A 15089-nucleotide genomic window follows, 5' to 3' on the forward strand; every position below is an offset into this window, starting at 1 on the left:
AAAAAAGAGTAAAATAATGTCTTGCAGCAACTTGGATAGAGGCCATTATTCTAAGTGAAGTAACTTAGGAATGTAAAACCAAAAACCATATGTTCTCACTTATAAGCGGGAGCTAAGCCATGGGTATGCAAAGGCATACGGAGTGGCATAATGGACTTCAGAGATTCAGAAAGGGGAGGGCAGGGAGGTGGGGACAAAAAACTACACACTGAGGCCAGGCGTGGTGGCTCATGCCTGTAATCCCAGCACTTTGGGAGGCCGAGGCGGGCAGATTACTTGAGCTCAGAAGTTTGAGACCAGTCTGACCAACACGGCAAAACCCCATCTCTACTAAAATTATAAAAATCAGCCAGGCATGGTGGTGCGTGCCTGTGGTCCCACCTACTTGGGAGGCTGAGGCAGGAGAAGCACTTGAACCCAAGATACAGAGGTTGCAGTGAGATGAGATCCCTCTACTGCACTCCAGCCTGGGCAACAGAGCGAGACTGTCTCAAAAAACAAAACCAAAAAACTACATATTGAGTGCAACATACTCTAAAACATACACTGATGGGTGGACTACAATCTCAGAATTTACTACTATATAATTCATCATGTAACAGAAATCACTTGTACCCCCAAAAGCTATTGAAGTAAAAATTCAAAAAAACAAAAAAACTTAATATAATATTTTAAAATATTATTACCTAATAGTAGCAGAGTTAATCCCTATAATTAAAATATTGTACATGTTATACATTTTTACTTGAGATCAAATCAAAATTCAATTTTTCCACATGTGTTGAAAATGTGATAGAAAGCTGAGTCCGGATATGTGTTGGTTAGGTCAAGCTTCTGCTTCATCTTTTTCAGATTTTTGAATAGTCAATAAATTTTGTCTGCTTTTTTTCTTTCTTTCTTTTTTTTTTTTTGAGACATAGTCTCGATCTGTTGCCCAGCCTGGTGCATAGTGATGCGATCTCGGCTCACTGCAACCCCTGCCTCCCAGGTTCAAGCAATTCTCCTGCCTCAGCCACCCGACTAACTGGGACTACAGGTATGCACCACCACGCCTGGTTAATTTTTGTATTTTTAGTAGAAATGAGGTTTCACCATGTTGGCCAGGCTGACCTCAGGAGTCTCAGACTCCTGACCTCAAGTGATTCACCCACCTCAGCCTCCCAAAGTGCTGGGATTACAGGTGTGAGCCACTGTATCCTGGCCTCAAGTGATCCACCCGCCTTGGCCTCCCAAGTGTTGGGATTATGGGTGTCAGCCACTGCATCCAGTCAGATTGCTAATGTTTACTGAGTGCCTTTATCTGCAAGGCACTGTCCTATGTGCTTTTGATGAATTAATTCATTCATCATAACTACTATTATTATCACCCGCATGGGATAGAGGCAGAAACTGAGGCACAGAGAGGTTAGGTAACTTTTCAGAGGTCACAAAGCTCACATGTACCAGAGCAACATTCCTTCCAAGGGAGTCTGTATGCTCATCTACTCTGTGGTCATCCTGGCTGCCCAGTTACATGAGAATAAATGACAGGAAATGCATTTGCTAGAACAATTACATACAGGTCTCTCCTCTGCCATGAGTAGGAAAAGTACTGTGAATCTCCTCGCATAAAATATCTCTAGGCTTTGACCTTGCTGTTCCCCAAATACTCACCAAAAATAAGGCGTCCAATGTTTTTAACACCTGCAACAGTCCTTCTCCATAAATATCCTAAGAAAATAGCAATAAAATTCAAACATTCTCCATCATGTGACTGTCATGCTTGATATTCAAAGCACCAGCAGACTGGTATAAAGCACTGCAGGGATCTGTAGCAGGAAGAAAGATCATTCTTCCATTCCATAAATATTTACAAAGCAATGAGTGGACATCCAGCCCTCTTTTGGCTGCTGGAATAGAGCAGTAAACAAGACAGATTTGTCCTCATGAACCTTCTATGGGTGGAGCCAGCCAGACACGGTAGACTGGCTACTACTCCCAGGCCCATTTCAAGCTCCCTTCCATGCCAACATTTCTCAGCCCACAGGCAGGAAGGGCAAATATTTCCCAGCCTCCTTTGCAGCTAGGGGAAGGTCAAGCTCTGGCCCATGCACATTGCTGGGGGCACTTCTAGAAAGTCCTTGCTCTCCTACTACGAAAGAGCAAGACAGCAAACATGTTGGATTAGAGGCATTGCTGGCATACCCCTCCCACGTGGAAGGACAAAACACTGTGTAGAGATTCACACTGTGAACTTTTTTTTTTCAAGAAGTGATTCAGGAATTGGACAGGAAATCTGAAGGAATCCACCGTCCCTTTGAAGGAACTGACGGGCTGCAGCCTATACTGTGACTCAAGTGTAGGGCTGAGAGTCCCCGGGGTGTGAGATGGGGAAAGACTGCGGGATACACGCCCCCACTTTCAGGGAGCCTGAAAGTCCAGTCTCTGGGGCAAGGCCTTAACCCTATTCAGTGCAGGATATGACTTGGGGAGGTTCATGGAATATAAGTAGGAGCTGCAGGAAGAACCCTGCATGCACTCCCAGATCCCAGTATGGACTCAGGGAAGCCATTCCTTACTGTTCCTCACAGGGCACCCTGCAGTGGTCAGCCAAAAAGTTCAGGGGGTGGTGGCAGGTTGAAAGAAGCCTGTAACTGGGTTTCATGAGATAACTGTGGGTGCCGATGAACTTCCTTGGCCAGGGCTGGGATTGGGGCATGGGGTAAGCGAAAAGCAAGCTGCAGTCACGTGTATGCAGGACCCTGGCACATGGCTGGGTGGGATAGATGGGGAGGGGCATGGCCTGAAAGCAGTGGTTGCTATCTCTGCAGGGAAAGCTTATGACTTGGAAGCATTTGCAAGTTCTGAGCGCAGGCTGCCTGGAACTTAGCTCGCCGCTGCCAGTGGAACAGGGTTGGAGGAGATCTGCCTTGCCAAGTGTGTGGGATGTGTGTGGGGCTTACTGCCACCTGCCACTCCCCACTCCCTGCAGAAACTCTTCTGTGCAGCAGAGGCAGAAACACTCCTCTCTGAATTATCAGCACACTGGTCTGGAAACCAACCCCACCTCCGATACCCAACAGGGATTGCTGCTTGCCCCGCACAGGGAGAGTTAGAGCACAAAACTGCCTGACCCAGCCCACACCTGGCTTTGCCCTGCCACCTGTCCTGGTAGCTTAATACAAAGAATAGAAATTTTGGGGAACTCTATGACCCTGCCCATTGCCTGAGAAACAAGAGTAGCCACCCTGGGCAATATAGGGCAAGTGAACATCCCACTGCTACTCCTGCAGCTGGTGCTCCGCCTGCTGGGTGGAGGCCAACCAACACAGTCCATGACAGCATCTCCTGGTAGGATAACACTGCCCCCAGGAAGGAGAAAAAGGCTGTATGTCCTCAGCTGTCACCACTGCGTGCACCACTCTAACTAACCAGGAGGTCCTGAGTCTGTCCACATGATCCGTTCATTACTACTGTAACTAGCATTCAAGGAAGCCAATATACTAAGGCTACCTATAACAGGAATCTCACAGAGCCTGTGTCTCTCTCCCGCCACCCCCATTAGAGCTGGTGCTGCTCCCCACTGCTGGGAGTCTCAAGGACAGGTGACATGATCGGATTCCTTGCAGACATTCCCCAGAACCAGCCTGAAGTGTGGCAGCTTCACTGGGTGGCTAGACCCAGAGGAACAGCACTCACTGTAGTCTGGTGCCCAGTGACTCCTATCCTACGGGCATGGGGAGTGCACCATGTCAAGGGAACGCCCCATGGGACAAAAGAATCTGGACAGCAGGCCTTGAACACCAGATCTTTCTGCTGGTGGGAAGTTTTTTTCAGCAGGAGCACAGTTTCAGTGCCGGGCTCAGCAGGGAAAGCCCACAGCTCTAACCCAACCATCAGACAGCCCTGGTGTGAGTGAAGGGTCTTGGAGAAGGGGATGTCTTTCTCCTCTCTTCCATCGCCACAGGCACAGCGGGGGCTTCTCCCATGGGAGCTCAGCGTGGGTGCAACTGTAGACAGTCTTTCTGGAACACATCAGGGTGACGGCATCCCTGCAGGAGGAGCACCCTCTAGGTTTAGGCTTGCACAAGAGACAGATCCCCAATTCCTCTCTACTTGGAACACCAACATTCCTACAGATGAAAAGAGGTACCTGTCTGATCTGAATAGCTGGAGCACTGGATCACGAGTGTGTCTGAGAGGTGGATGGCTTTCCAGCTGACCTGGCAGGGGAGCTGAAGTGGCTCCAACCCTTCCACTTGATAAGACCTCGGTGCACAGCCAGGTGCGGTGGCTCACGCCTGTGATCCCAGCACTTTGGGAGGCCAAGTTGGGCGGATCACCTGAGGTCAGGAGTTTGAGACCAGCCTGACCAACATGGAGAAACCCCGTCTCTACTAAAAACACAAAATTAGCTGGGCGTGGTGGCAAGTGCCTATAATCCCAGCTACTCGGGAGGCTGAGATAGGAGAATCACTTGAACCCGTGAGGCAGAGGTTGCGGGGTGAGCTGAGATCATGCCATGGCACTCCAGCCTGGGCAACAAGAGCCAAACTCTGTCTCAAAAAAAAAAAAAAAAAATCTCAGTGCAACTCACTGAGAGGTCCTCCAGTCACCTCTGTCAAGGCTGGGACCTTTGCTCACCATTGGGTGTTGCATTTACTCACATGCTTTAGCCACAATCACTTCCCATGCAGGCACACCTCCCCTACAGACCTGAAACCTGAACCATCACACCAGCCAATAAAATACTGGGGAAAAAAATTGCATGCCATGTGGGGAATGAGTTAAGCTTCAGAGACTTCTACCATTCCCACCCTGTAGGCAACAGTGAACTTGCTCACACAGTGAGCACATTGCTTCTACAACCAGCATATGAGAAAGCCATCACACAAAGACTCCCTATATCCAAGGAACTCTTCCAGTCTTCACCCCTGAAAGCACCAAGGACCAAATTAGGCTGTAATTAGCTAGGGACATTAAAGTCACATCCTTAAGCGGAAAAAAGAAAAAAAAAAAAGTCAAATCAAACATAAATTCAAGAATAATTAAAATAAATAGTCTACTCAAATGAGAAGGAACCAGAAAAGTAACTGGTAATATGATAAAACATGGTTCTACAGCACACCCCCAAAAGATCACACTACCTCTCCAGCAACAGATCCAAATCAAGATGAAATCTTTGAAATACCAGAAAAAGAGTTCAAATGGGCACCAAATGAATCATACGTGTAACGTTCTTAGGACAATGGCTGGCCTCAAGCAAGTGTGCAGTCCACATTATCATTAGGGATTCACAATGAAGTAGGATGCTTACCTCTCAGGGTCAGAAGATTCCTTAACTGATCTGCAAAAGAGTAGAAGCAGGGGGAATGTTTAGCTGTACAGCAAAGTCCCTAGTTATAACATAAAAAATACAGATGACCTGCAGGGATATTTCATTAATAGAAATGGCAGCCATGGGTTCCAATGGCAGCCAATGCCTCTCGAGAGCCAATTTTGCACCTCTCTTCCAACTCTGTGCTCAGTGACCTCATGTCGGTAGCTTGAAGTATGGCCATGGTGGGAACATTTACACCACAGGAATTGGCAAACACTACATATCAGGAGTTTTGTTTTTGTTTTTTAGAAAGCTTAGCAGACCCGCTGGAGAAGTAACACTCAGACCCATCTCACACCTTCAGTTAGCCATTTGGAGGTTGGAGATAGATAGATTCCCTTTTTCAGTTTGTTTTTAACCAAGTTATGGTGAACACCGACGTCAAAGAAAAACATCAACCCAGGCACGGTGGCTCACACCTGTAATCCCAGCACTTGGGGAGGCTGAGGCGGTGGATCACTTGAGGTCAGGAGTTCAAGATCAGCCTGGCCAACATGGTGAAACCCTGTCTCTACCAATAATACAAAAATTAGCCAGGCATGGTGGCACGCACCTGTAGTCCCAGCTACTCAGGAGGAGAGTCGCTTAAGCCTGGGAGGTGGAGGTTGCAGCGAGCCGAGATCACACCACTGCACTCCAACCGGGGCAACAGAGCAAAACTCTGTCTCAAAAAAACAAACAAACAAAAAAGTCAAAGTATAAGAACTAGTACAGTGCCTGGCATACGGGAGGTCCCATGAATATGCATTAAATGAATGGTGAGTTGTTCAGGGTGTGAACTCAATAATGATCCTAAAAATACGATTAATATAAAATGAAATACTCCCATGTGTCAGGCTTTGCTCTAAGCATTTTACATACATGAGGTCATTTAAACTCCACATCAAATATACGAGACTGGGACTGTGTACTCTTGTCTCCATTTTAGGAAGGTGAAATTGGGTCACAGAGAATTTAAGCAGCTTTCCAGAGTCAGCAATGCAGGAGAAGCAGAGCCGGGATGTGGATCCAGGCAGACAGGCTTTGGATTTGAACCACCACACTATTCCCCTAGAGATCCACCACCCAATTCTCCTATAGAATCCTGCGTCTACGCTCCCTGACCAGCAGCATGGGTGAGTCACGCATCCTTCCCATGACTTGGTGGATCTCCGCAAAATGGAAGGGACAAAAGCATCTGCCTCCTAGGGTACTGAAGGGGTTAAATGTTAAATGAGGGGCTGGGCTCGGTGGCTCATGCCTGTAATCCCAGCACTTTGGGAGGCCGAGGTGGGCGGATAACGAGGTCAGGAGATTGAGACCATCCTAGCTAACACGGTGAAACCCTGTCTCTACTAAAAATACAAAAGATTAGCCGGGCGCGGTGGCGGGCCCCTGTAGTCTTAGCTACTCAGGAGACTGAGGCAGGACAATGGCGTGAACCCGGGAGGCAGAGCTTGCAGTGAGCCAAGATAGTGCCACTGCAGTCCAGCCTGGGCGAAAGAGCGAGACTCCGTCTCAAAAAAAAAAAAAAATGTTAAATGAAGGACCAGGTAATGATTGCTAATGTTTACTGAGTGCCATTATCTACCAGGCACTGTCCTATGAGCTTTCAATGAATTAACTCATCAAATATTCACTATTATTATTATTATTATTATTATTTTTTGAGATGGAGTCTCACTCTGTTGCCCAGGCTGCAGTGCAGTGGTGCGATCTCCACTCACTGCAAGCTCCGCCTCCCAGGTTCACGCCATTCTCCTGCCTCAGCCTCCCGTGTAGCTGGGACTACAGGCGCCCGCCACCGCACCCAGCTAATTTTTGTATTTTTAGTAGAGACGGGGTTTCACCATGTTAGCCAGGGTGGTCTCGATCTCCTGACCTCGTGATCCGCCTGTCTCGGCCTCCCTAAGTGCTGGGATTACAGGCGTGAGCCACCGCGCCTGGCCCATAACTACTATTATTATCACCCGCATGGGACAGAGGCAGAAACTGAGGCACAGAGAGGTTAAGTAACTTTTCAGAGGTCACAAAGCTCACATGTACCAGAGCAACATTCCTTCCAAGGGAGTCTGTACTCTCATCCACTCTGTGGTCATCCTGGCTACCCAATTATATGAGAATAAATGTCAGGAAATGCATTTGCTAGAACAATTACATACAGGTCTCTCCTCTGCCATGAGTAGGAAAAGTACTGTCAATCTCCTTGCACAAAATATCTCTAGGCTTTGACCTTGCTGTTCCCCAAATACTCACCAAAAATATAATTCCTATTGACTTCAGCGTTACCAAGAGCACTTCCCCATAAACCTGCCAAGAAAATAGCAATAAAATTCAAACATTCTCCATCACGTGACTGTCATGCTTGATATACAAAGCACCAGCAGACTGGTATAAAGCACTGCAGGGATCTGCAGCAGGAAGAAAGATCATTCTTCCATTCCATAAATATTTACAAAGCAATGAGTGGGCACCCGGCCCTCTTCTGGCTGCTGGAATAGAGCAGTAAACAAGACAGATAAGGTCCTTGTCCTCGCGAACCTTCATTTTTTTTTTTTTTTGAGGCAGAGTCTCGCTCTGTCACCCGGACTGGAGTGCAGTGGCCAGATCTCAGCTCACTGCAAGCTCCGCCTCCCGGGTTCACGCCATTCTCCTGCCTCAGCCTCCTGAGTAGCTGGGACTACAGGCCCTGCCACCTCGCCCGGCTAGTTTTTGTATTTTTAGTAGAGACGGGGTTTCACTGTGTTAGCCAGGATGGTCTCGATCTCCTGACCTCGTGATCCGCCCGTCTCGGCCTCCCAAAGTGCTGGGATTACAGGCTTGAGCCACCGCGCCCGGCCGTCCTCGCGAACCTTCTATGGGCAGAGCCAGCCAGGCGCTGTAGACTGGCTACCCCAAGGCCATTTCAAGCTTCCTTCCATGCCAACCCTTCTCAGTCTACAGGCAGGAAGGGCAAATATTTCCCAGCCTCCCTTGCAGCTAGGGGGAGGTCAAGCTCTGGTCCGTGCACATTGCTGGGGGGACTTCTGCAAAGTGCTTGTTGTCCTTCTCAGAAGGAGCAGGCCAGATGTGGTGGCATGCAACTCTAGTCTCAGCTACTTGGGAGGCTGAGGCAGGAAGATCGCTTGAGGCCAGGAGTTCGAGACCTGTATCGGGCTATGATTGTGCTTCTGCACTGCAGCCTGAGTGACAGAGAGAGACCCTGACTTTAAAAAAAAAAAAAAAAAAAAAAAGTTGTGGCTTCATTGGATGCAGCAGCCATCCTGTAGTGTGGAGGAGTTCAGCATGAGGGTGACTGTTAATATGCTAAGGATGGAGGAGCAGAAACCCAGAATAAACGTGGGTCCTTCTGCTTAATGTTCCACAGCTAAACCAATGTCACCAGCCACCTATCTTTGCATTATTTATGTATTTATTTTGAGATGGGGTCTTGCTCTGTGGCCCAGGCTGGAGTGCAGTGATGTGATCTCGGTTCAATGCAACCTCTGCCTCCCAGATTCAAGTGATTCTCCTGCTTCAGTCTCCCAAGTAACTGGGATTACAGGCATGGCCCCCATGCCCTGCTAATTTTTGTGCTTTTTTAGTAGAGACGGGGTTTCACCATGTTGGCCCAGCTGGTCTCAAACTCCTGACCTCAAGTGATCTGCCTGCTTCAGTCTCCCATAGTGCTGGGATTTCAGGTGTGAGTCACGATGCCCGGCCTGTCTTTTTCTTTTATAAGAAAATTAATCCCACATTTCCTCAGGGCACTGTGGTTGGTTAGTGACTTTTAGCCAAACACATTTGTATAGATACAGGGAGACATAAAAAATGAATAATCAGCCAGGGCCAGGCGCGTTGGCTCACACCTGTAATGCCAGCATTTTGGGAGACTGAGGTGGGTGGATGAATTGAAGTCAGGAGTTTAAAATCAGCCTGGCCAACATGGTGAATCCCTATCTCTACTAAAAATACAAAAATTAGCTGGGCCTGGTGGTGTGCACCTATAGTCCCAGCTACTCGGGAGGCTGAGGCAGGAGAATCACTTGAACCCGGGAGGTTGCAGTGAGCAGAGATTGCACCACTGCACTCCAGCCTGGGCGACAGAGTGAGACTCCATCTCAAAAAAAAATTTAAAAAAAAGAAGGAGAAGAAAACTCAAAGACACTATAGACACACCCATTGGGTAGGCTGGTATCCGAAAAACTCCAGAAAACAGTAAGTGTTGATGAGGACATGGAGAAATTGGAACCCTGGTGCACCACTGGGCAGAACATAAAATGGTACAGCCACTGTGGAAAATGGTATGGTCGTTCCTCAAAAAATTTTTTTTTTTTTTTTTTTTTTTTTTTTTTTTGAGACGGAGTCTCGCTCTGTCGCCCAGGCTGGAGTGCAGTGGCCAGATCTCAGCTCACTGCAAGCTCCGCCTCCCGGTTTACGCCATTCTCTCGCCTCAGCCTCCCGAGTAGCTGGGACTACAGGCGCCCGCCATCTCGCCGGCTAATTTTGTATTTTTTTAGTAGAGACGGGGTTTCACCGTGTTAGCCAGGATGGTCTCGATCTCCTGACCTCGTGATCCGCCCGTCTCGGCCTCCCAAAGTGCTGGGATTACAGGCTTGAGCCACCGCGCCCGGCCTTTTTTTTTTTTTTTTTTTTTTTGAGATGGCCCAGGCTGGAGTGCAATGGCATGATCTTGGCTCACTGCAACCTCTGCCTCCCAGGATCAAGCAATTCTCCTGCCTCAGCCTCCCGAGTAGCTGGAATTATAGGCAGGTGTCACCACACCCGGCTAATTTTGTATTTTTAGTAGAGATGGGGTTTCACCATGTTGGTCAGGCTGGTCTCAAACTCCCGACCTCAGGTGATCCTCCTGCCTCGGCCTCCCAAAGTGCTGGGATTACAGGCATGAGCCACCAGGCCTGGCCTCAAAATTTTAAAAATAGAATTACCACATACATGATCCAGCAACTCTACCTCTAAGTATGTACCCAAAAGAATTGAAAGCTAGGTCTCGGCCGGGCGCGGTGGCTCAAGCCTGTAATCCCAGCACTTTGGGAGGCCGAGACGGGTGGATCACAAGGTCAGGAGATCGAGACCATCCTGGCTAACATGGTGAAACCCCGTCTCTACTAAAAAATACAAAAAACTAGCCGGGCGAGGTGGCGGGCGCCTGTAGTCCCAGCTACTCGGGAGGCTGAGGCAGGAGAATGGCGTAAACCCGGGAGGCGGAGCTTGCAGTGAGCTGAGATCCGGCCACTGCACTCCAGCCCGGGCGACAGGGCAAGACTCCGTCTCAAAAAAAAAAAAAAAAGAAAGCAAGGTCTCAAAAAGATATTCATAGACCCATGTGCAGCTTCCTTCACAACAGCCAAAAGATGAAAGCAATCCCGTGTCCATCGATGGATGAATTGATAAGCAAAACGTGGTATATTCGTACAATGGAATATGATTCATCTATGAAAAGGAAGGAATGGTACACATGGTACAATATGGATGAACTTCAAAGTCATTTTCCTCAGTGAAATCAGACAGACACAAAAAGACAAGCAGTGCATGATTCCATTTACATGTCATACTCAGAGTAGTCAAACTCATAGAGGCAGAAGGTAGTATTGTGGTTGTCAGGGGCTAAGGGAGGGGTGACAGGGAGTTAGTGTTTAATGGGCATAGAGTTCCAGTTTTACAAGATGAAAAGGTTATGGAGATGGGTGGCGGTGATGGTTGCACAACATCATGAATGTATTGTATTTATACCACTGTACTCGACACTTTAAAATGGTTAAAATGGCAAAATTTATGCTATGTGTATTTTGTAATAATAAATAAAAAGCACCCAGGTGTGTGAGGGGGGGATAAGAGACATGTACAGAACCACTTCAGTAGGTGATACATACACCCGAGGAAATAATAATGTTATAAAGAGCACCTGGGAGTGACAATTCCAGAATATCTGATGCCCAAGACCAGATTTTGCAAAGAGATGGGGGGGATAGGAGACAGGAGCCAGGCTTGGCAATATGAAGGACCCCTTCTGTTCAGACCAGAGAAAGGGGGAAGATCCCCTTCATCCTATCTCATTCTTCTCCCTGAGAACACCCCTCCATCTACCAGGTTGCCGGAGCTGCAACCTTTAATGTCATCTCTGATTCTCCTTACTCTCCACATCCAATCCAGGTATAATTCTTCTTCATCCATCTCCAGGTTTCCAGAGTCCAGCCACTTCCCTCCCATATCCACTCTGGTACCCAACCTTAAACTGCCATTATCTGTCACCAGGACCATTAGCTTCTCAACTGCTCCCAACTTCTAAGTTTGCACACCCACCCCTAATCCATGCTGAGAGAGAGAGATCGATCTTTTCCAATATAAACTGAATCAAGTCACCACCCTAATCAAACTGCCTCCCTGGCTCTCCCATCACACTTGGAATACAAACTAAACTTCATCTGTGTCCCTCAGGATCCCATATGATCTGGACCTTGCCTACCTCTCCAGTCCTCTCTCCCAGCCTCATTCAGGAGGCTCCAACCTCATTGGTCTTCTCATTGGTCTAGAGTAAGACAAGCATGGTCCTGGCTTAGGGTCTGATATGGTTAAGCTTTATGTCCCCACCCAAATCTCTCCAGTTGTAATCCCCAGGTGTTGAGGGAGAGACTTTGTGGGAGGTAATTGGATCATGGGGGCAGTTCCCCCCATGCTGTACTCGTGATAGTGAGTGAGTTCTCACGAGATCTGATGGTTTTATAAGTGTTGGGTAGTTTTTCTTTGGCTTGCTCTTCTCTCTTCTGCCACCATGTGAAGAAGGTTCTTGCTTCCCCTTTGCCTTCTGCCATGATTGTAAGTTTCCTGAGGTCTCCCCAGCCATGTGAAACTGTGAGTCAATTAAACCTTCTTTGTCTACAAATTACCCAGTCTCGGGTAGTATCTTTATAGCAGTATGAAAATGGACTAATACAGGGTCTCTGTATTTGCTCTTCCCTCTGTCCATGTGCTTTTCCCCTAAGATATCTGCATGGCTTCAGTTTTCATCAGGTCCACACTCAAAGGCCATCTCCTTTCAGAAGCTCGACCACAAATTAAAAATAATACTGTGGTCACTCTCCAGCCCCTTATCATGAATTATTTTTCAAGATAGCATTTACCATGATCTGACATTATAATATATATTTATTTTTGTGTGTGTTCATTCATCATCTCCTTCCCTGGAGTGAAAACTTGATTAGGGAATGAGCCTTCACTGTCCTGCTCATGACTGAATCCCCTGCATTTAAAATAGCATCAAGGTCCCAGCATGTCTCAAAAGTGTATGCTAAAATCATGGCAATTCAACCATCCTTGAATTACTACCATGTGCTGGGGACTGGGCTGAGTGCTTTATTTGTGGATTATACCTAACTCTCACACCCACATTTTGAGATAAGTACTTTCCGTATGAGAAAACCAAGGCTCAGGTAACATAAACGACTTTCTCAAGCTGGCATTATTTGTAGGGGAGCTGTCTGCCCAGCAGGGTAATGCCTTCAGACCCTGAGTTCTGAGAAGATTATGAAGCCACAGCTAAAAGTGATACCAGTGTGTAAGCTACAGTCAAGGACATTTAATCAAGTTCTGATTTTACTCACTATCACTGTTTCGATTGTTTTTGGTTTTTGTTGTAATTTTTTTCTGAAAATACCCTGTTTTAAAAAAATTGTATGCCCCTTGCTTTGCTGGTGCCCAAAACACATTCTAGTTTTTTTTGTTGTTGTTGTTTGTTTTGAGATAGGATCTTTCTCTGTCATCCAGGCTGGAGGGCAGTGGTGGATCATAACTCACTGCAGCCTTGAACTCCCAGGCTGAAGTGATCCTTCCACTGCCTCAGCCTCCTGAGTAGCTGGGACCCATAGGCACATGCCACCATGCCTGGCTAATTTTTAAGTTTTTTTAGAGACACAGTGTTGCTATGTTGCCCAGGTTGGTCTCAAACTCCCAGTCTCAAGGGATCCTCCCATATCAGCCTCCCAAAGCACCATGTCATCCCAAACACATTCTGAATCTGCTTATTGGAAGCCACAGCCCTGGACTTGAGCCCCTCTATTAAACTCTCTCTCCTGGATTGTGTGATAGGATATCATGTATCTGACACATTAAGGAGACCTTTGAGAGACACTGAAGACTCAGCAGGAGGAACACACCATTCCTCTTTCTGGAAGCATACCAAGTCCTTTTCTTTCCCCCCAGAAATGTAAGAGCTGGGCAAAGCCAGACCCTCTTACCTCTCCTCTACTTCCCACCCCCATTTAATCCCCTCTGACCCTAGCACTGACCTCTCAGGAAAGACAGGTCTCTCTCAGGGTGAGTTCTGACCAGTCTTCCCTTCTCGAATTTGCTTCCAAAGTGGGTTATGGAGACATAGGCCCCCAGTGCAGGGAAGCCAGCATGGTGAGGGGTGAACTCGAACCAGGTCTCTGCAGAGGAAATACAAGGGCAAGTGAGTCCCAGCACAGAACTTGGAACATAGCAGGTGTGCAGGAAAACAAACAAACAAAAAATCTATTAATGAGGAACCACAACCATGCCAGGAGAATGTTAGAGATCGACTGTGTGATGTCAGAAACCACTGGGGATCTCATCCTCAGACCTGAGTCTTTATGCTGCTGGTGGCAGCTCATAACTTCCACAGCAGCCTGTTTCCAGTATTTTCCAGAGCTTGAACCCTCAGCCCTGCCTCTCTCTTCCGTCTCATTGTGGCTACAACTCCATGGAATCCTGGAGTACAAAGGAAGAGTGTAGCCACGTGACTGCATGGAGGTTTGTCTGTGGGCATAAATCTAATGCATGATTCCAATGTGAGTCATTAGAATATTCCAGGGAAGAAAATGACATGATCAGATTTTCATCCTGGAAACTTCCATCAGGTAGCCAGGGAAGGAGGTGAACAGCTTGGGTTGGGTGGGCCAGTGAGGAACTAATTACAAGAGTCTCCCAGGAGACTGGGAGACCTGGTCTGGGGGTGATGTAGAAGAGCACAAAGGATGAAAATGAGAAGGGGGTGATTTCTAGGTCTGGGAAGGATTGAATTTGTGGGGCTTATGGAATGGATGGAGTCAGCTCTATCTGCTCTGGTGAGAAAACAGCACAAGGAACCACACTGAGGAGAGAGATAAATTCACGGCCAGGCGCGGTGGCTCACGCCACCCAGCACTTTGGGAGGCCCAGGCGGGTGGATCACCTAAGGTCAGGAGTTTGAAACCAGCCTGACTAATATGGTGAGACCCCGTGTCTACTAAATCCCAGCACTTTGGGAAGCCCAGGCGGGTGGATCACCTAAGGTCAGGAGTTTGAAACCAGCCTGACTAACATGGTGAGACCCTGTGTCTACTAAAAATACAAAACTTAGCCGGGTGTGGTGGTGTATGCCTACATTCCCAGCTACTTGGGAGACTGAGGCAGGAGAATCACTTGAACCCGGGAGGCAGAGGTTGCTGTGAGCTGAGATCACGCCATTACACTCCAGCCTGGGCAACAAGAGCAAAACTCTGTCTCAAACAAACAAACAAACACCATTCACACTGGGAGCTTCTGAGCCTTGAGGTGCCGGGAGATGTCCAACCACTGGTAACTGGTAACATTGCCTGATATATCTTGAGAAACCAGGACACAGTTGCTGAACAAGTAAGTGCACAAGTAAGCGCTTAGGAAATAGGGTAAGGAGGTGTGGATCTCAGGAGAGAGATGAGCTCAAAAGAGAAACTGGAATGACTGGAGAGCTGCCAGCATTTGGTGACAATTG

General features: G+C 47.6%; 1 protein-coding gene across 3 annotated transcripts in view; it reads right to left on the reverse strand.

Moving 5' to 3' along the window:
- Positions 1 to 15089, reverse strand: part of PLA2G4C (phospholipase A2 group IVC) — a 61681-nt gene that overhangs the window by 31802 nt on the left and 14790 nt on the right. For 2 of the 3 annotated variants that reach the window (XM_033223844.1, XM_033223841.1), the window contains 4 exons: positions 13624 to 13764; positions 7595 to 7648; positions 5297 to 5326; positions 1654 to 1710 (listed from right to left, as the gene is read on the reverse strand). In XM_033223844.1, the coding sequence (XP_033079735.1) occupies positions 1654 to 1710; positions 5297 to 5326; positions 7595 to 7648; positions 13624 to 13764 (282 nt within the window). Of the gene's footprint in view, positions 1 to 1653; positions 1711 to 5295; positions 5327 to 7594; positions 7649 to 13623; positions 13765 to 15089 lie in introns of all 3 variants that reach the window. The other variant, XM_033223843.1, reaches the window with a different exon arrangement.

This window comes from Trachypithecus francoisi, unplaced genomic scaffold (genome assembly GCF_009764315.1).
Source record: "Trachypithecus francoisi isolate TF-2019V2 unplaced genomic scaffold, Tfra_2.0 Lachesis_group12, whole genome shotgun sequence".
NCBI classification, from domain to species: Eukaryota; Metazoa; Chordata; class Mammalia; order Primates; family Cercopithecidae; genus Trachypithecus; species Trachypithecus francoisi.